Source organism: Pteropus medius, unplaced genomic scaffold (genome assembly GCF_902729225.1).
Source record: "Pteropus medius unplaced genomic scaffold, Ma_sr-lr_union100, whole genome shotgun sequence".
Lineage (NCBI taxonomy): Eukaryota > Metazoa > Chordata > Mammalia > Chiroptera > Pteropodidae > Pteropus > Pteropus medius.
Genome location: NW_024349803.1, coordinates 21,500,625 through 21,521,603, shown reverse-complemented (window position 1 = coordinate 21,521,603; position 20,979 = coordinate 21,500,625). Strand labels below are relative to the sequence as shown.

General features: G+C 46.3%; 1 protein-coding gene across 1 annotated transcript in view; it reads right to left on the bottom strand.

The window, feature by feature from the left end:
• The window catches only part of DOCK3 (dedicator of cytokinesis 3), a 313,424-nt gene extending 307,589 nt beyond the window's left edge, over positions 1 to 5,835 (bottom strand). Inside the window, exon 1 of the mRNA XM_039837883.1 lies at positions 5,474 to 5,835. Coding sequence (XP_039693817.1) covers positions 5,474 to 5,510 — 37 coding nt within the window. The 5' untranslated portion in view covers positions 5,511 to 5,835. The remainder of the gene's footprint in view (positions 1 to 5,473) is intronic.
• Positions 5,836 to 20,979: the final 15,144 nt, after the last annotated feature.

The following is a 20,979-nucleotide window of genomic DNA, read 5'->3' as shown; positions in this document are numbered from 1 at the left end:
AATTGCTGAAGGGCTATGATGCAAATTATATGTAAGTACAGAATATAAACTTGTAAGAAATTACAGAGTCTATTCTATTCAGTAAGAATATTCTAACCGCAGCTGTCTAGCAATAAAATCGACTGTCCCAAAAAGTGGTGAGGGTACTATAACTAGATGTATTTGAATAAAGACTAAATGCACTTATGTTTGAGGTATGATACAAGTCTACAATATAAAGTTCTGCATTTATCATACACTAATTATTCCATCAATTTTGGTTCTCACTCATCAATCAGCAAGAGCTCATGAATGAATTTTGAAGGGAGAGAGAGAAACAGATGGAAGGAGGAGGTTGGGATTGTATTCCATTGTAGATAAGTAGGAAAACAGGAAGCTTCTGAATGACATTTCCCGACATAGTAATTATCTTTACTAGGGTATCGTAATGGTGATAAAGCAAATCAACTGCAAGTACCTGGGCCACAGCTAAAATAATTTCTCAATGTATTTACAAAGTTTTTTTTAAGTTCCCAGAGCCTTTATGTGGAAAAAAAATCTTTCTTTTCCACACAAAATCTGTCAAAAGCGGTTATGCAAGTCTTGAGAGCATAATCATATACAGGTTTGTTCATTACAGTAAAAGCATAACATCAGAATTAAAACCCTAATATAGCATATCCAATAACTGCTTACACAGTGGGAATAATTTCAGATCAAATGTCTTTATAATCAAGAATAAAGACACAATATTTCAAAAAAATGATTCAAAATACAAACTTAAAAATTAAAATTCAGCACCAATGCAAAAATATGGTATGAATATATGGTACTTTCGACCTGAATGACCATACTCTTGAGACTGTCATGCTGCAGAATGTCTAAAAATACTAGAGAGACAATAGTGTTATGTTTACAATTTAGCTTAAAGTTTCTAAAGCACATTCTAACACTGCATGATAAAATGAACTGTAACATTTTAATAGTCTACAGAATATTGCTGTATATCTTTTAAATTACAAATGTTGATAACATCCAGTTGATGATTTCCTGTTTGCTTTACAGAATGGCAGACCAAAACAAAGACCTCTTGGTTTGGGAAGGCACTCAATAAACGTTTGCTAAATTCGACTCCTTTGCTCCCTACTAATAATGTCTTAGAAAGAGGGCAACAGAATCCAACATACTCCGCTAGGCTGTTTAAAAACCTGCCTTCTGACATGTCATGTCCTGAAACTATACTCATTTTCAATGCAAATCATTACCTTCAGAAGCAGAACACTAAATATGATGTAGTCTTATAAAAATGTTTAATATAGAAATAAAACTCCTTAAATATAACCACCCGATTGACTGAAAAGTCTGTAGAGAATCTCTCTTTTGTGACCGGAGACACACTACTGACAAATTCCTTTCAGAGACAACACCGTTCTAATAAAAGAAGCTGTGGCTGATAATTCCAAAGTCCTAGGTTCAAATCTCAACTCAGGACTTCCTGGCTTAAGTACCTTAGATCACACTCACTTAACTTCTCTCAGCTGAAGTTCCTCTCATCTGTTTGAAAAAGAGGGGAGAGGCGATGTTACGGTGTAAGGCTCGGGTAGAATTATGATGTGGAAGTTCCCTGTAAACACTAACTCGTAACACGTTGAGCACATCCTCACTTTTCAGAACAAAATAATGGATATATATGTAACACCTTCTCTCCCCCTAGAGGATGTCTTTACCTCCAAGAGGTATGGGGCCCTTTCAGAGTCTGCAAAGGCTGGGACTGCTTCATGGAGCAAATAACTAAAGAGCCCCTGCCTGCACCCTATTTCAGTGAGTTGCACCCCACTTACCAACAGATTTAGTGAAATTCTGTGAACACTGGTTCGTTCAGATCTGGTTTCATGAACCTGTTCCCTCCCCCAAAAGATCTTTATAAGGTAAATTTCTTTTAAGGTCTTAAAGCTTTTAACAGTGGGTTTTTTTCCCTATCTGAGGAAAATAAAGCAAAAGGAAATCAGGTAAAAGTAAGGCAGAAAATATGCATTACTTTTTAAATTAGAAAAAAATAAACATAACATTACAAAATTAAAATAAGGTATTCTAGTTGGTGATGAGGAAATTCTTCACCATCTACTAAGCAAGAATTAGGAAAGGATATACAACAAATGCCCTGAATTATTTAAAAATTTACCTCATGACAGAAGAAGAAGAAACAAGATGACCTCCTGAAGCTGCTTCCACCTCTAAGATGCCAAAGTCATATGCATGTACTCAAATGTTTACTGCTTTTCTATTTTAGGGGTTCAATTACAAACACTTTTATTTGTTGTTGGTGTTTGCTGCTGCTGTTAGAGGATGCGAAAAGTATTTTCTTTGTCTTTGGTTTCCATATTTGGTAGCTCAAGGGCAATCACTATGGGAAAAGACAGATGTTTCACAAAAATATTTGGATTTTTCTCACCTAATGCATTTTGTGGAACAGGAAGCTCCTTGGAAAGGTAAAGTAAATAATGAAAGGACGTAGGGCTTTCCAAGTATTCATGGCAACAGAAAGGGAAGCAGAGACTCTCTAGATGGAAAAGAGACATAAGGAGTCAGAATATGGATCAAAGGGTTCAATAAAGAACAGACCCTTGTAACAAAAGGACAGCAAGAGAGTCAAGAGTATCATGAAATACTGCCCACTGCCAGGAAGAAACTTAAGGAGAATATTCAATTGTCGAAGGACAAAGAAAGGACTAACAGCCTCTGAGATCCAGCTTCTTCATCTCTATCATGAAGGTAACATTAGGGATGCTCTGGGACGCTAAGGGGCGTAACATAAGGGAGAATCCCCAGCACAATGACTGACTGACTTTTTTGATCCTCAGAAAAGATTAGTTTCCTCCCCTCTCTCTGATGTTAATCAGATTAAACTGAAAGGTAAGCTTAGCTATCACCTTGTCCTAAGCAATAAATCAAATAATTTGAAAATTTTGTAACCTATACAGAATTCCTATTAAAAAAAATAAAAAACCTAAAAGGCAGTAAGATATTACTACTACACAATCTCAAAAACCTTACCAATATCAAACCTCACCAGTGCAGTGGAAAAACTCCTTGCACTGCTATACCAGAGACTCCTTCCCTCACCAACATCCGAGCGATTCCTCCAAATTGGTGGGAAGTGGGTATAAGTTCTCCCTCCTTGGTGTAAGGATTATGAGTTAGCAAACAGAGAGAAATCTGTGCTCCAAGTTGGTGATAAGAATCAAAGCTGAAACTCAAAACATTTTCTCACAGGAATGATGATAATGGTTAGATTTTTAAGCTAGCAATTAAACAAATAATGCAGCTAACATACCATTTTTAATTGATTATTTTTCTCCTCTTAGTACAATATTTAAGCTACTTTATAGATTGAAATGGATTTTGTGAACAGGCCTAGGAGTGTACCTCTAATATGCTTAGGGGGAAAAAAAACCCATATCCTGAGGTCCAAACAATTTCTACAAGAACTTTCAGACCGTAATTAAGGAAGAAACAGTACAAGAAAGCTAGCTGTGAGAGAAGTAGAGAGAGTTGCCTTGTTTCGCAGAAAAGGAAGCTGAATTACACTAAATCACAGCTGCTAACGACTTCAGAATAACTGCCTCTCTCATTTAACGAGCATTTAAGTCCTGCCCTGTGCCCAAGGCCGTGCCCTTCCACAGGAAATAAGATTTTTCTAAAACTAAACCCAGTCGTAGTAATGCAAGAATTTCACTGCATCTTCCTGAGTAAATCACACACCAAGTCCTAGTGTTTTGAGATTTACATATGCCTATCTTGATTACCTTGCACTGCCTCCTTCTCAGAACTAACACACCTGAGGAAATACCTACCTGGTGTTATTACTCTAAGTACTAAGAGGAAAAGAAGAAATTAACATTTATTAAACATTTGGTAGGCTCTCATTTGATTTTCACAACCCTGTAAATAATACCCAATTTACACATTAAGAAAATGTTGCCCACAACACTAGTAAAATGAAGCCAAGATTCAGAACTCTGCCAACTCCACTGCTCAAGGGCTGCCCCCACAAAGGAAAGAAATTATCCATTAGATGCCACTGGATGTCTGACCACTTTCACATCAATTACTTGTTATTCTAGTTAAGCAGTTCTCGGAGCAAGTTATGGAGAAGACTCTCCATTTCACAAAATCTATTTCGTATTTAGGGAAAGCTCTAACAGAAAGGGTAAAGCGTCCCCAGAGGTGAATCCCGGCTCTTCGCATCATTTCCCCATTCCGGCTCAACAGAGACTCATGCACTTTCCTCCCCTGCATCCGAGCGAATGTTATGTCAGTACTGCATCGCTAATTAAAAACTCCCGCAAGTTACCTTTCAAAATAAGACTTTCTCCCAGCACAGATCTCACTGCAGGTCCTTAAACTTAAATAAATTCAGTTTTCACATAACTTGCCTGATGGCATTCCTAAACATTTGTTAGCACTGTCGGTTTAAAAAGTGATTTTGTACTAAATTGTGAACTAAATCTTGATTTGGCTGCCATAAAAATGCGAAACAAAAACCTATGTTTAGACAGATTACCCAGCTATACTTTCGCATTACAACTTGGGCGGGGGGACTGTACACTCAGTATTTTGAATGTTTCTAACTGAATAAGATGACAGGTGACTTACAATAATGCAATGTGACTGAACTCTATCATGCAATTGCCACGAAACACTAACATAAAACTAACGTTCAATCCCTTAAATTGTTAAATATTCTTTTTAAAGAAGCTAAATGTTATAAGAATTATTTAGCTTCTGGAGTTTAACACTCGTAAGAGAATTTTTTTTTTTAAAGAGGATTCTGAGAGAAATAACGGTGTCGTCTAAAAACAGATTTCTTTTTAACAAAACCTGGGCTATAATATACACTAAACTGAACACTGAGACATGTCCAAAATCACTTCTCATCATAAGGTAATTGTTTCTAATAATGAAGGCAAAACAAATTAAAACCGATACACATTTGAAGTCGAATGTCTGCAAAATTCTGAATTGGGAAAATGTCAACGTGTTTTATCCTCTTTTTGGGGGTGCTTGGGGGGAGTAAGGTTCCAGTCCAAAAATAAACATTGGGCTCATCGACCCAGGTGCGGAAACTCCTTAAAACTGAGATTTGGGAGCAAAGAAAACAGATTCCCAGAATTTGGAAGTGCCCAGAGCCCCACACCCGAAATCTCCAACCTCGGACGGCCGCTGGGCCCGGCCCACCCCTCGCGCGGGCCGCACCTGCCGAGGCCGGGCCGCGAGCGCCCCCTGCCGCCCTGCCCGCGCCCGGAGCCCCAATCCCACCCCCGCGTCCCGCGCCCGCGCCGCCCCCACTCCGCGCTCGCCCCGGGCCGAGGCCGCGCAGCCTGCGGGCAGGGGCGGGGGCGCGCGGGCACGGATCGAGGCGGGGTCCGCCCCGGGCCGAGCGCACGGGCGCGTCCCCGAACCCTCGCGGCGGCCAGGCCGGAGCCTCACCTACCTACGCCGTATTTCTCCTCCTCCGTGGGGGTCCACATGGCCGGGCCGGGCGCGGCCCCGCGGGCGCGGCGGCCAGGCGACAGCGCGGCGGGGACGGCCGCGGGCCCGGCTGTGGCGCACCGCGAGCCGAGGCGGGGGCGGTCAGGCGGCGCGGGGCAGTGGGCGGCGCATCCCTCCCAGGCCGCCCGGGATGCCGCCGCCGCCACGTCCGGACCGCGAGGCTCAGCGGGCGGCCCAGGGGTCCCGGGCGGCGCGGGCGAGGGCTCGCCACCTGTCCGCCGCCGCCGTTCCCGCGCCGCCGCTCGGCTCCTCACAGCTCCGCCGCTCGGCTCCCGGCGCCGCCGCGGTTCGGCTCGCCTCAGCGGGCTCGCAGGACGCCCGCGCATGCGCCACTCCCCGGCGCGCGGGGGCTCGCGCCGCCCGGGCTCGCGCCGCCCGAACCCGCGCGCGAGCTCACGCGCCGCCGCCGCGCGCCGGCGGAGGGAAATCCGCGAGACGCGATTGGTCCGCCCGGCGCAGCTCCGCGCCGACTCCTCCGCGGACCCGGCCCCGGGACGCCCCGAGCGCCGGCGGGGAGACGGCCCCGCACGCCTTCCACGGCCCGTGCCCCCCGCCAGGCACGCCGAGATCGCCGCGGGGCCCGTGGCCCGAGGGGCACAGCCCAGAAGGGAGAGAACGAAACCTTTTTCAGACCCATCATCGTGTCACCCAAGGCCCTCTCACGGCCGCATCCGCAGAAAGGTCCGGGGAGCCACCAGGTGCTTGGTGGGGACCCGCGGGGTAGGTTCGCCGCCAGAGAACCAGCTGGGACATACTCGTGTCCCCGCCCTTGGGTCTCTGGGACGCCTTCTACGCGGAAGCCGCTGATGCCTCTTTGGTCTTTGTTTCAGTGAGTTGGCCTGCGTGCTAAAAGTTTGGAGCCTGAACAATCACAGTAGGAAGCATTTCCTCCTTGGGCACCGCCTCTGCTGCTCCGAGGTCTGTGCCTTCCAGGCCATTCCGAATTTCTATCTGGGTCCCCAAACTTTCCTCCTTTCTCTCCGCCCTCAAAATCCATTCACTCATGCCTACAAATATCACCTTGTGATCGTAGGGCATCCACAGGCGGAAGACCAGGATAGCCCTGGCAACTACAGGACTTCTTTCAATCTACGTCTGGACCACGCGGTGTTCCCAGCCCTAATACCAACAGATCTAGCCATCTGTGTCACCAGCAATACCAAGTCAAAACCCTGGTGTCACCCCTCACTATCGCTCTTAGACAACCCCCCACTCTTCCTCTCTTCAAACCCCAGTTTAGCACCTCACCTCCAGGAGACCTTACCTGATCCTGCAGCTAGCAGAATGGAGCCGTCCTTCCCTCTGTCGCCTGGGGTTCCAGCTGTGTGCAATTGTGTCTTTTTTCTCCTGTAAGACTGTCAGCTCCCAAAAGGCAAACTCCAGGCTAATGTCACCTTTCTGGTCCCTCAGCACCCAGCCTAGCACCTGACACACACTTGTTGAGTAGGAAGCAAGACTAATACAAGAATATCTTCGTAATTGATAAATCTTATTGATTCTTTCTTCACAATGTCCTTTATGATTGGTTACCCCTCCTGCTCACCTGGATTACAGCAGTCCCCCATCATTCCCATTATTTGTGGGAGACACAGCCCAAGGCCCCCAGTAGATGGCTGAAACCGCAGGTGGTGTCAAACCCTATGTTTTTTCCTATACATACATATGTTTTCACTTAAAAGAAGCGCTTTCCGCCTTCTCTTTTGCATACTCAAATTCCAGCATCACTGCTCTTGCACTTATTAAGTAAAATAAAGGTTATTGGAACACAAGCACTGTGATACCGCAACAGTCGACCTGAGAAACGAGATGGCTACTAAGTGACTAACAGGCAGAGAGCGTTACCAGCTGTCCCCAACCTGTTTGGCACCAGGGACCAGTGAGCATCTAATGCCTGATAATGAGCATCTAATGATGAGCATCTAATGCCTGATAATCTGAGGCGGAGCTGAGGTGGTGATGCTGGCACGGCAGAGCGGCTGCAAATACAGATGAAGCTTTGCTTGCTTGCCCGCCACTCACCTCCTGCTGCGCAGCCCAGTTCCTAATGGGCCATGGACCAATACCTGTCCATAGCCTGAGGGGTGGGGACCCCGGTGTATACAGTGTGGATACTGGGCGAAGGGATGATTCACATCCCAGACGGAATTTCATCATGCTACTTAGAACAGCACACAATTTAAAAAATGTGAATTATTTATTTCTCGATTTTTCCATTTGATATTTTCCTACCACAGTCGATGATGGGTAACTGAAACTGCAGAAAACAAAACCATGGGCAAGGGGGGACCACAGACTCCCAGCTCCTGACCTGCAGACTCCTCCTTTCACCCGTGAAGCCTGCCCACTACTGCCCCCAGAAAATGTTCCAAAAATGACTTTCTCGATAGCTACAGACTTTTTTTCTTTTGGTCCAAGAACATAATAAAAGAGATATTCTTATTTACGTATCTAAATGAAGATGATAGATGTCTTGACCAATGGCCACCATGGAATGTGTACCATGGAATGAAGCCACATTCCCACAAAGCTTTCTCCAAGGAGCTGTCCAGCAAGTGAGGCCAAGTTACACAGACCAGAACAGCCTAAAGCTTTCACTTCATCCTCTAATTTCACTCCATTAGCCGATGTATGTGATGACAGTCTCAGAGCCTAAGGACTGGTTTCCCCAAAGTTTCCTCTCTTCCCAGTCTGAATCTATCATAGATGACAGCTTCCTCAGATGAAAACAGTCCCAATCCACGACAGCACACCTCAGCTCAGAGGTGGGAAGACATCTAATAAGTCCCAGACTCCTAAAATCTCGCCATTTGTTCTAAATGTAGATTGTTTCCTTGAATTGAAGTAAAAGGGCATGGCACGCGTTGTGGAGAATCGGCCCTCAGCAGAACTGCACCTGCTCTCCTACACCTCCAGCATCTGCTCTGAGCCTCTCCTCAGGCTCTCAGCGCACTTGACTGAGTGAGGCTCTCGGTCGGCTCTCACCCCACACATACACACCACATCCCAGCATGTGAGCTGACCTCCGGCTTGCCTCTGAAAATCGGGACCCTCCCCTCCTTTCCACCCCTTCTTCCTTATGTTCTCACCACCACCCAGGGGCACTGTCTGCTCCTTCTCAGTATCCCCAGGACCTCACTACACCATTGTTATTCCTTTTCCCCATTTTTACTCTGTTCTGCTCCACAGCCTCCTTCTGTGGTCCCAGGAATACCTGCCCTGTTGGTACCCTCATCCCCCATCCATCCCCTCTCTCTTCTTCCTTTCTCTATCCGCCTTCAAAGGAGAATCATCCACTCGAGATCCTTTTATTTCAACACAATTTTTTTGACTTTCCGTTTCCAAAGGTCTGCTTTCTGACCCTGTCACCTCCTGGAAACTGCTCTCCCAGAAGTTCCTAGGGCCATCCCAATTCCAGATACACACGTTGGCTATTCCCTGGCTCTGGCTGGGCCTTTGCATATAGTATTCCTCAGCCCATGTACTCTCCTCTCTTGAAACATGGATCCTCCTCACCTCCAAGGTCCACTTGCCCCAGGAAAGCTTCCCCACTGTCTTTAGCTAAAGGGGTTTCGCTCTGCTATGAGGGCCTCGCCTACAGCACATACTTGTCCTGCCCTCATCCCAGAGAGCGAATGTGTCCACCTTGCACATTGACAAACATCCATTTCCTTCTTCAATGGCAAAAATTGCTCTTCATTTATTTTTAGCCCACACAGAGACTAACATAGAACCTTCTATCTAATAGGAATTCAACATATACTCTTGAGCGAATGGTGTGCTTGTGTGTTTCTTGAGACCATAATTAAATGGTTGGAAAAGAGAACTAAGAAGTTTACTTTAGCAAGCCACAAATCTCCAAATTCAGAAACTTGAGTTAATTGGAGTAAATTTCCTTGATACAGTCACATTGGCTTTCATTAAAAATCCATTGAGACATCCTATTGAGTAGCCATATAAATTATGGAGCCATTTATCTAAGAAACATAAAAGTTTGCAAATACTTTGACTAACATGTCACTATTACTTTGGGGTTGAATTCGTTACCTCAGACAATAAATTGCAATTAATGATTGAGGAAGGAATCAAGTTTTCAGCAGGAAATTCTTTAAGATTAGTGGCTATTAAAAATAACCCATAACCAAACAGATTTTGTACATAATGCAGACAGCATCATCGTTTTCTCTTAAATGGAACTTAAGTTAATGAACAGTATTTTAACATAAGCAAACTCCATAATGTTAAATCCCCCATCACCACTGGCGAATGAGACTAGCCCTCCACAAAGCTGGGTGAGCTACCTTTCACATCTTTTCTCCTTGTTTTTTGCTGCCTGGAGAATCAGACAGCAGCATTTAAGGAGCCAGCCAGTCTAATGACTCAGCTCATAAAACAATGTGTGGACACAAAGATGATGTTTATTCAGGAGCATTCTGGAGGCTCTTGCTACCAAAAGTCGGCAAGCGGTAGGCAAGTGGCACATGATGCTCATTCTCCCAGGAGTTTCTGGCCACGGTGCCAGGGCAACGCTCACTTCCCTCTCCCAGCAGTTGATCTTATCTGATGCTCTGTCCAAGCAGAATAGTGGGGAAACTTCAGAGACATGCAGTGGGGATAGAGGCAGGTCCAGGTGAAGTGCAAGTGGTAATGGCGACCTTTTGCCTTCTCTTGATCAGGAGCCGCCTGCAGCTAGATCTTATGCTCATAGCCACTCAAGGGCAGGTGGATAGGCAGCTTGGGGACATGTGTTACTCAATTCATCTCTGCCCTGCTGGATCCTTCTAGCAGTGGATTTGCTCTTGTTAGTAAAGTATCTACAGAGCCAGTTTCCTTCACGGTGGAGAGACACCCAAGCTAGTCTCACTCCTCCACCACCCTTATGTTCCCCCAAAGCAACACCTTTTAGAAAACCTCCTCTCGGGAGGCATCATTGGAATAAAGGGCTAACAGAGTCGGTTAACACAGAGATGGCTGACAATGTTAAGGTCCTTTCAGGTAAAGAGACCTAAATGACTAAGAAGCTATTATTAGTATTTTGCTTTAAATTTTGTTGCATCTGAAAATCTTTGCAGTGGGAAGGGGGATAGAGAAGAGTGTGAAAAAAGAGACAGATTAAGCAGCGCAATATTTCATTATTTTCCCTAAAATGACAAACTTTAGCCATCTGTTCCTTTTTCACCAACCCATTCAAAATATTAAAATGCAGATTCCTTGCAGTTGGCCAGGGTCTTTTCAAATGAGAAATGACCAAAGCTTCCCTGATTTCAACCACTGGACTGATGTGCACTTCTGGACGGGCCATAGCTGTCAGGCCCCAGCATGAGAAGCATCCCAGATGTGTCACAGACTCCTCAGCACTTCCTTCCTGCCCATTTGAGACTGTGAGCCACGTGGAGACAATGCCACGCTCTATCCTTTTTGGCACCCTCAGTGCCTAGCACACCGGAACTGACATATAGCAGGTGCTCAGTAAATATTGCTTGAAAGAATATCGGCAAATGAGTGGGTGTCTTTTTCCCAGAAATGTACACCTTTGCTCCAATACAGTTTTTGTTTGTTGTTTGTTTCTGTCTAGGAGAATGAGAGGAGATAGAATCAAAAACAAGATACCCCTGGCAGGAAGGGCAAGTAAATAGAAACTTGGCATTACTTAGTTCTCCTTTCCCTTGGAGAAAATAACTATGCCCTTGAATTTCTGCACTAAGTCACCAAGGAGGAGTTGAAATTAAAAACCTTGGAGAGTAATTAGCAACAAAACATTCTAATGTCAAGAAGTGAATTTTATGAGAACATATTTGTAATATTAATTGGGCCTCTGAGTAGCCAAATGGTGAAATTATTGCTCCAATACAAATAGACCCAAAAGAGAAAAACAGCCCAAAATAGCACAGATATTGCAAATCAGGACAGAGGTAATTTCTCTACCCATAAAAAGCAACCAAGTGCAATGTCTTCACCAATTCACTTGAGTTAAGCGCAGAACAAAGCTTGTTCATTTGGCATAGCACCACCTACCCCATCTCTGAATCGTTCTGGGGCCGGGGCTAGAAAGGCAAGTGAGACTTTGTTCCCACCAGCTCCGTATAGTTTTTACCTCGAAGTGTGGGAAGTTTTAATCATTCGTTCACCACATATTTATTGAGCACCTATTGTGGACCAGGTCCAGAACAGAAAATGTTCTCTCCCATCACAGAGTTCACCGTCAAGTTGAAGGGAAGAGACATTGAACCAATTATCACACAAGCGAATCTCTAATTAAAGACATAAGTACTAGGACAGGAGAGTACAGTGTACAAAGGGAGCATCCGCCAAGGGGCCTGACCTAGTTTGGTAAGTCAGGGAAGACTTCTTGGAGGAAACAATGTTTAAACTGGAACCTGACAATGCAGATGAATCAGCCAGGTAAAGAAGGAGAGGAAGTGTCCCAGGTGGTGGGAGCAGCGTTTGGGGAGGTAGGCCTGGTGAGGAAGGAGCTTGCTGTATCTGAGATATGAAAAGGCAGTTGCAACCAAGACGTGATGAGTGAGCAAACAGGTAAGTAAGCAGAGGGGAGAGACGTGGCTGGAATTAGAGGCAGGACCAAGTCTTGGGGCTTTGCTGTGTCCCCTGGCATTGGGGCAGAAATCATTACCAAGCCTTGAGTCAGAAGCAGAGATGAGAGACGTAAGACCAGGCCCCTCAAAGAGATCCTGGGCTTCTTGCTGGAACAGCCTCGGCAAAGGCTAGATCTGAGTGCTGCACTCAGAGGCCCCACTGCTCGTGCCCTAATTCTCCAAGCACCCAACTAAGGCTGTGCGGAGCCACTCCTCACCCAGGACCACTCCTGGGCTTCCCTCTTCATCTTAAGCCAATCCTTCCTTGATTCTCAAGATAGCACATGTGAGCATGGGCTGAACCCTCATCTTCCAGTCTCAATGGGGAAGAGAGCTTACCTCCTGACAGAGTTAACTCTCCAGAGCCTAGGAGGTGTTCTGGGACTTTTGCTTCAAGTGCCATCTCAACACTGCTCGTCATCCACAGCCCTGCCCATGTTAAGGGTCTAGGGAAAATAGCACCAAGCATGCCAAGAAACAACTGGCCCCGGGGCCACCCACCGCTAATTTCTTCCTTCAGGAACATTTCATAGAGGATGAAAAAAAAAAAATCCTTATAGAACTGTTTCCTGAGAGCACACCTTAGATGCGTACTCAGAAGATGCAGGACCTTGACCTAGGAGCGGCAGGAGCAGTACTCACCCTGCTGCCACTGAGGAAGAGTAACTCTAAGAAATGGGGACTATTTTGTTATCTAATTAGCACTGAGGGTGATGGATGAGCATTTACAATATGCGGTCATAAATTATGGAATGATCGGGGACATGATCTCCATCTTGAAACCTGACATACCAGGAGCCCTGGTGATTTTTCATGAGAACTTGTCACCAGGTGGCCCCTGCAGGAACCACAACCGGCACTCAGTCTTCCCCAACCCCAACTCAACCTGTCAGTCTAGACCACGGGTCCCTAAATCCCGGGGCCAGGAACCACGCAGCAGGAAGTGAGTAGCAGGAGAGCGAGTCAAACTAGCCAGTGAAGCTTCATCTGTATCTGCAGCCGCTCCCCAGCGCTGGCATCACCGCCTCAGCTCCACCTCAGATCATCAGGCATTAGATTCTCATAGGGGCACCGGTTCCCGGTGTGAAAAAAGGTTGGGGATCATGGCTTTAGTGGACTCACTAAGGAATGATTGGATCATCCAGGGCCAAGAGGATTAGTTATTTTCAGCTGGGCAAGGGATTCCATGGACAGAGCCAGGTTACGAACTCCACTGTGCCACTGGCTGATGCTTTCTAGAGGAATCTGAGCCCTCACACAGTTTGGAGCCCACCTAGTAATGCCTGGATTCCAGAGCTGTGGGCGCACACACATCATTGCACCACGTGGAGTTAGAAAAAGATTTCTCTAAAAATAACCACTGAGGAATATTTAATTTGATAGCAAGACTGTGACTAATGCATGAAACAGAGTCTGTGTGACAAGACACAGTACAATAATGGGGAGAAATTCATGTTTGACCTTTAAACCAGTGCAAAATGAAACAGAGCAAAGTAAGCCTTGGCAGCTGAAGACCCCACAGCTCTATGAGGAAACAGGCTATGAGCGGAGGATGCGATGGTCATGGAGAACTCATGCAATATGCACTTCTCAAGGAATCATGGAAATAGCTGAGGAAAATCAATTCCTTTTGGTGTTAAGTAGAGAGAAGGGGCTGGTACTGAGCTAAGCGCTGGCTGGTAGATGGCCAGCCCAGCTGTAATGGGGTGACCACATCAGCTCTCACTGGCTGGCTTCGAGGAGAAGCAGATTCCCCAAATGCTAGGCGACCCAGCATTTCTGATTTCTGGGAAGCAGTCTGAGCTGGTGGGGAGGGGAGCGAGGTTCCAGTGTTGAGTGAACGTTTACCCATGCTAGCTCTGTGTTGACAGCTCCTCAGGCATTATCCTCATAAGCATCTCCGATGTCGAAGCTGTTATTATTTCCACTTGTCAGAGAAGAAAACTGTGGTCAGAGAGGTTAAGCTACTTGCCTGGGGTCACCCAGCTGGAAAGTGTCTGGAGCTGGATGTGAACTCAGACTTTAAGCTCTATTCACGGTTGCTAGGTCACTTAAAACTTGAAAAAGTTCAAGGGCTGGCAGTAGCCTAGACCAGCGGTCCCCAACCTTTTTGGCACCAGGGACCCGGTGCTCTTATGAGAATCTAATGCTTGATGATCTGAGGTGGAGCTGAGGCGGTGATGCCAGGGCTGGGGAGCGGCTACAGATACAGATGAAGCTTCGCTGGCTAGCGTGCCGCTCACCTCCTGCTGTGCTGCCCAGTTCCTAATGAGCCACAGACCGGTACCGATCTGCAGCCCAGGGGTTAGGGACCCCTGCACTAAAGGCCCCAAAGGGGCACTTGGCACAATTCTGAGCTAAGCAAAGCATGCTTGTGCCATCCCAACCACTCGTGGAACTTGCTTCTCACTTCCAGTACAAGGGCACCAAGCGTAATTGCACCCCCATTCCCTGTACCCCCATGAAAGCCTGCTCTCAGGAAAGGGCCTATAGCCCTCCTGACTAAGACCTGAGTAAGTGACAGAGGTTACATCCCTGCCTGGTCCCATAGAGTCACCACCTCCACAGGTGGGCACTGACAGAGAAATGAGGCCCTCAGAATAGAGTTTCAGGCTCGCCTGGGGTGGCCGTGCATGTCAGAGGAGAGGCTTGCTAAGGGCAAGTCCTGTCCACCCACCTGGAGGCAATGTGCGGAGGAGGTGCTGTGGGTGCCTTATCCCTGAGGACAAGCAACAAAACCCACAGAAAGTGGGTAGGTAAGAATTTTGGGCAGGATTCAGCACTTCTCCCTTGGGTATGGACTGTGGAGGAAGGGGTTGGCTTCTCTCTCCTGATGCTCCCTTCCATGTGCTGGTGTCCACTGGCTGGGCTACCCCGGGCCTCATTCACCCAGAGCCGGTGAAACTGGGGGTGCAGGGAGGAGGTCAGAGTAATTCTGGGCTCAGTTCACAGGCCCATTTGACCTCACACTAAGCTGCTTCACGCGCCCCCCTCCCCACCTCCCCTCGCCAGCCTCCATCTGTTAAGAAGGTGGTGCTTTGGCCTGCACTGGCTTTTAATTCCTAAGTTTGTTCAGAAGTTGGATGGGGAGAAGGGGCCTACTTACTGAGTGCCCTCTCAGAGAGCCCCCGTAAGCTGTAGATGCTACAGACATTCAGAGTCAGGGAGGTCAGGTGGACTGGAAACATCCAGAAAGGCTTAGCTGAGGAGGTGAGGTCTCAGAGGATGGATCTGGTTGAACGTGGCTCATGAGGTCAAGGGGGGGAGGAAGGCGGGGAAGGGCGGGGGTGGCATTCTAGTGGTGGTCTGATAAACCAAAACACAGAGAGAAGCAGAGGTGTATAGAAAGCAGCGACAAGGCCAGCACGACCAGAGCCCGAGATTTCCTTGAGAGAGGTGGCAGATGGATGAAGGGAGATGACAGGGAATCCCTAGTGCTCAGGAGAGACTAGATTGGCCCATCACTCAAGGCGTGTTTTCTACAAGCTCTGCCAGGTCTGGGGGAAGTAACGGGGGCAGGGTCAATGATGGCTTAGAGGAGAGTCTTCAGGACAGGCCAAGAGGCTATATGACCGTCCCATGGTTCCCTAACGTCAGGATGTGGGTCTGGCCTGCAGAAGTGACATCGAAAACTAGGCAGAAGGGACCGCGTGAAGCCTTCAAGAGGAAAGATGTGGGCATGGACACTGGCTGGCAGGGGAGGAAGAGACAGTCCAGGAAGACACAAAAGTATGACCTTGGATTGCTGCAGTGAGTGAGGACAGCCCTGGCAGGGGCTGGTGAGCCACTGGGAGAGCCCATGGAAAAGGTCCAAGTGCGGATGACTTGATACGATCTGCTCCCTGCCACGAGGGGAAATAGAACCAAATAATGAACAAATGAGAAAGTGAGCAGCTTCTCTAACCATCAAAGAAAGACAGGTTGAAGCTACAGTGAGACCCCCTTCTTTGGCCCAGCAAATAAATAGAAAAATTTAAATGACAGTGTACAGGCAATTAGGATTATGAGAATAGGCTACTTCATATAATGTTTCTCAGTGGGGTGGGTCTAGTTGACCCGCACCCAAGCTATATGGCAAATGGGTATCACACACCCCATAGATCTGTGAAAATGGATTGAAGGAAAGCTCTATCCACATACATATCAATGCAATATTGTCTATAAATATTGGAAGTAACCCAAATACTACCAGTAGGGGATAAGTTAATTGAACTAGGGCATTACCCCATGCAATTTTATGCAACCAATAACAACAATGAAAGCCATTATCAACATGGAGAATGTTTATTATGTAACATTCAGTTTAAATAATCAGGCCCAAAACTCTGTTCGCAGCATAGTTATAATTATGCAAGAACAATTGCATGTAGAAACAAACCAGAGGATACCAAGAAATGAAGCTTTCCCTCTTTTCTGTAATTTCCCAATGAGTGTTGCTTTTATAACAAACTTACGTGTATAAAGCAGTGCAGCTTTCTCAGGAAAATAGCACACGTAGGCAGGACGTGGAGCTGGGCAGCAAGCACCACACTCCGCTGCCCCACACTCTGAGTCTACCCTCCCACCTTCCTGGAGCTCATCCCTCCTGGTGATGAGCGTGGAGGATTATTTAAAGCTGGGTTCTCATGATAGAGATCCAGGGACAGCACTGGGCATGGCTCCTGTGTCTTCTCCATCCTCCCCTCTCTCCCCAGCCTGTCTTGTCTACACTGGCTGACTCAGGCCTGACTTCCAGAGAGCCCAGGGCCCATTTTCTCTTTCTCCTAATGAGGCTAATGAGGGCTTCAGTCTCTCAGCAGGTGCCTAGAGCTCCTCAAGACTCCTCACTGGGTCCTTGGAGAAGGGCTGCCACTCCTCACTGAGCTCACTGCCTCACTTCCATACCTCCGGTTCCCACCCCTCCAGCTGAGCTTTCGGCCCCATCGTTCCACTGCAACGCCCACGTGAAGGCCATCAAGGTTGTCTGTGACAGAAAATATGGCGGTTATTTCTCTGCCTTTGACCTACTTTTCCTGCTTAGTGACATCCAACACAATGCCCATCCCTTTCTTGGAACCCTCGCTTTAAGAGACTTCCAAAAAAAGATACTTTTGGTTTGCCTCCTACCCCACTGTGCCCTCTCAGACTCCTTTCCTGGCTCCTTCATGTCTCCCCAACCTCCGATCCAGGATGAAGTCCCCTTCTCATCCCTTTTCACTCTCTCTTCTCTCTTGTCTGGTCTCGTGGCTTTGGATTCCATCTAAATCATGATGTCTCCCAAAAGCCGTGCCTCAAACTCCATCACTCCAGCTGCCCTCCTGACACCTTGGATCTCTAATAGTATCTTGAAATAAAAGTGGCCAAAACTGCATCCCCCCGACACCTCCGAAAATCTCCTCATCTTAAGAGACAGTACCTCCATTTCCCAGGCAGCTCAAGGTGACCCTCTGTGTCCCTCTCCTTCCCCCCAACACCTATTCCACAGTGAGTCCCACAACTCTGACTTGAAAAACATCCCAGGCCAAACCACCTCCCTCTCTCAACGGAACTCTGCAGTCTTCTCGTTGGTCTCCCTGCTTCCACTTTTGTCCCTACAATTCTTCCCAGGCAGCCAGAGGAATTTCTTTTTTAAATGTAAATCACAGCATGTCATTCCTCAAGAAAGAATGGCCTTCCAAGAAACAAAACTTCAGCTACTCACCCTGTCTCATTCTGCTGTCTACATTGTATCGGACAGTCCCAGCCAGGGCGCAGGCAAGAAAAATAAAGGCACGAAGATCGGAAAGGAAGAAATCAAGCTGTCTTTATTCATGGATAACATTATGGTGACTGTAGAAGTCTACCAGAACTGATAAGTAAATTTAGCAATGTCACAGAATATAAGATTAATACATAAAAATTAATTGCATTTTCGTAAACTAGTAAAAGCTATTGGGAAATTTAAAATGCTCCCTAAAGAGTATCCAAAAACCAAAAATACTAACGATATAATGTAAGATGTGCAAGACCATAAAATATTGCTGAGGAAAGTAAAGAAGACCGAAATAAATAGAAAGATATGCCACATTCATGGATAGAATGTAATCAATACAGTATAGTATTGGCAAATATACTGATGACCAGGTGATCAACGTAAGAGAATCGAGTCCACACACATACCGTCTTGACCCACACATATATAATCAAGTGATTTTTGATGAGCGCCATAGCAATTCAACAGGGAAAGAAATATTTTTTTTCAAGAATGACTGTCTAGATAGTCATATGGAAAACTATAAACCTCAATCTGAGTTCCCACCAGGCTCAAAAATCAATTACAGATGGATCATGACCTCAAATGTAAAAACTAAAACTATATAGATTCTAGGAGAGGGGAAGAAAAAAACATAAAAGGATATATTTGTGACCTTGGGATAAGTAACGATTTCTTAGAGAAAACGTGAAAGCACTAATCATAAAAGAAAAAAATGATAAATTAATTTTGACAAAACTGAAAACTCCTGCTCATCAAAACACCATTAAGAAAATGAGGCGGTAAGCCATAATGTAGGAGAAAACATTCCCAACATATATAAATGACAATGGACATGTATCTAGAATATATAAAAAGCACCCGCAACTCAATAATAAAAAGGCGAACGACCCAGTGTTGGAAAATAGTCAAAAAACTTGAACAGATATATGAATGGCCAATAAGGACACGAAGAAGTTCCCAACCTCATCAATTATTAGGGAAATGCAAACTAAAACTACAATGAAATACCACTACATATCCATCGGAATAGCCAAGATAAAAAAAGACTAATAACAGCAAATGCTGATGAGGATGTGGAGTAACTGGAAGTCTCGTAAATTGCTGATGGAAATGTAAAATGATACAACCACTTTTGAATTGGGCAGCTTCTCAAAAAGTTCATCGTACACTTAATGTATGTTCAGAAATTTCACCTCTAGGTATTTATCAGCCATTTCAGTCCTAAATATTTACCCAAAAGAAATGAAAGCAAATATCCACACAAAGACGTGTATGTGAGTGTTGCTAGTAGTTTTTTCATGATAGCCGCAAACTCGAACAACCTAATAACCACCAAATCGTGGTATATTCATAAAATGGAATCCTACTGAAAATAAAAAAGGAACAATAAAAAAGAAAGCACTACTAATTATATAACACAGATGAATCTCCAAAAGAAGCAAAAGCCAGACACCAAAAGCTACATCCATCCATACTATATCATTCCATTTATATCAGCTTCTTAGAAGGCGAGACGTATCGGGGTCTGTGGTGGAGGGTTACTGGGGACCTTCTGGGGTGATGGACATGGTCTGCATCCTGACGAGGATCCTGCTTACGTGAGTAGATACATTAGTTTAAAGTTTTCTAACTTTACACTCAAGATTTCACTTTTCTAAATTATACCTTAAAAACAAATTTTGGAAGCTATTAGTTTGGCCAAAACAGTGGCCGACTGACAAACCCGTGGGCTGCTCTTAGAGCCTGTCACAGACCCGATGCTATTCCTTGTGGGAACAGAGACGTGGATATCTCCATAGCTCCCCCTCGGATGTGGTCTGAGAGGGTTGGATAAACCAGGCCTGGGAACATACTGCCTGTATTTGACTTGATTCACTCATCAGGCTCAAGCCAGCCTTTGGCTGCTGGCCTCAGAAATCCAGCCTTGGACAGCAGGAAGGGGTGTAGATCTGTGCTCAGGCAGATAAACCAAGACTGTCAGGGACAAGCCTGGAACGAGGGGCTAAAGCCTTTTCCTCCTTGGGCCTAGAACCAGGCGGTACCTTCAGGGTTTGTCTTATGCTTGGAAGGTGGTCCTTGGCCCTCCCCAAATCTGAAGCTTTAATATACCTGTCAACTGGTCCTGGGGGCAGGAGATGACCTGAGGGATGACTCAAGTTCAGGAGCACATGTGTGGCCTTTAGAGAAAAGGAACCGTCCCCAGCTCTCTCTACCAGCTTTCTCTTTCCTCCAGGATGGCTGTCGGCTCCCCAATACCATTTTCTCCTGGACCCCAGGCTTTTGACTATTAGAAAATCTTCTGTGTAGATGGCAGACCACCTTCGATGTTGGCACTGCAGAGGCCTTGGCAAGGTCTTTTTAGTCCCAGGGCGTTTACATTTGCTATTCGCTCTGCTTGGGGTCCCCTTCCTCCTGCTCCTCTAACAGCCAGTTTCTTGTCATTCATCCTCAGCTGAGTGTGTCCTTCTCAGAGACCTTCCCTGATCCTCCTGTCCCTGTCTGTCACTCCACTTTAGGGATGGGCTCTGTCATTATACAAGGAGTCCCAACTATTTAACTTGCCCCAGCCTATTGCCCAGGGAGGCCTGCCCCCAGCAGATACTCTGGGCCAGTCTATCTCCTCATCTGACTTGTGCAGTGATCCACCTTGTGCCTCACAGTCCCTGGATCCCTTCATGACCCCGAGGAGGGGTTCTCTCAGCCTGTCTGGTTGCCATTGGACAGAGTCTCCTCTGCCTCACCTGTCTCCCCCAGCAGCCCTGGCCAGCCCTGCCAGGGACCTTCAGAGAGAGAGAGGCCCCAAGGGAGCTGAGCAGCTCAATCAGACAGGAGCTCTGACTGCAGCTGGAATGCCCTTTTCCCAAATCTTTGTCTATCCAAATCTGGCTTGCCCTTCAAATTCATGTCACCACCACTGGGAAGCCTTCTATGATTACCTCCAGTGAAAAGAAGCATTCCTTCTTCTGACCTCCTTCAGCAGAGAGGGCAGTGGCTAAGGGCTGGGGGCTCAGTTTCTCCATGTGTAAGATGGGAATTTGAGGACTAAGTGAGGTGATACAGGTGAAACCCAAGCACCATCCTGGTACATGGTAGGCGCTCAATAAACACCTGCTCTTCATTATG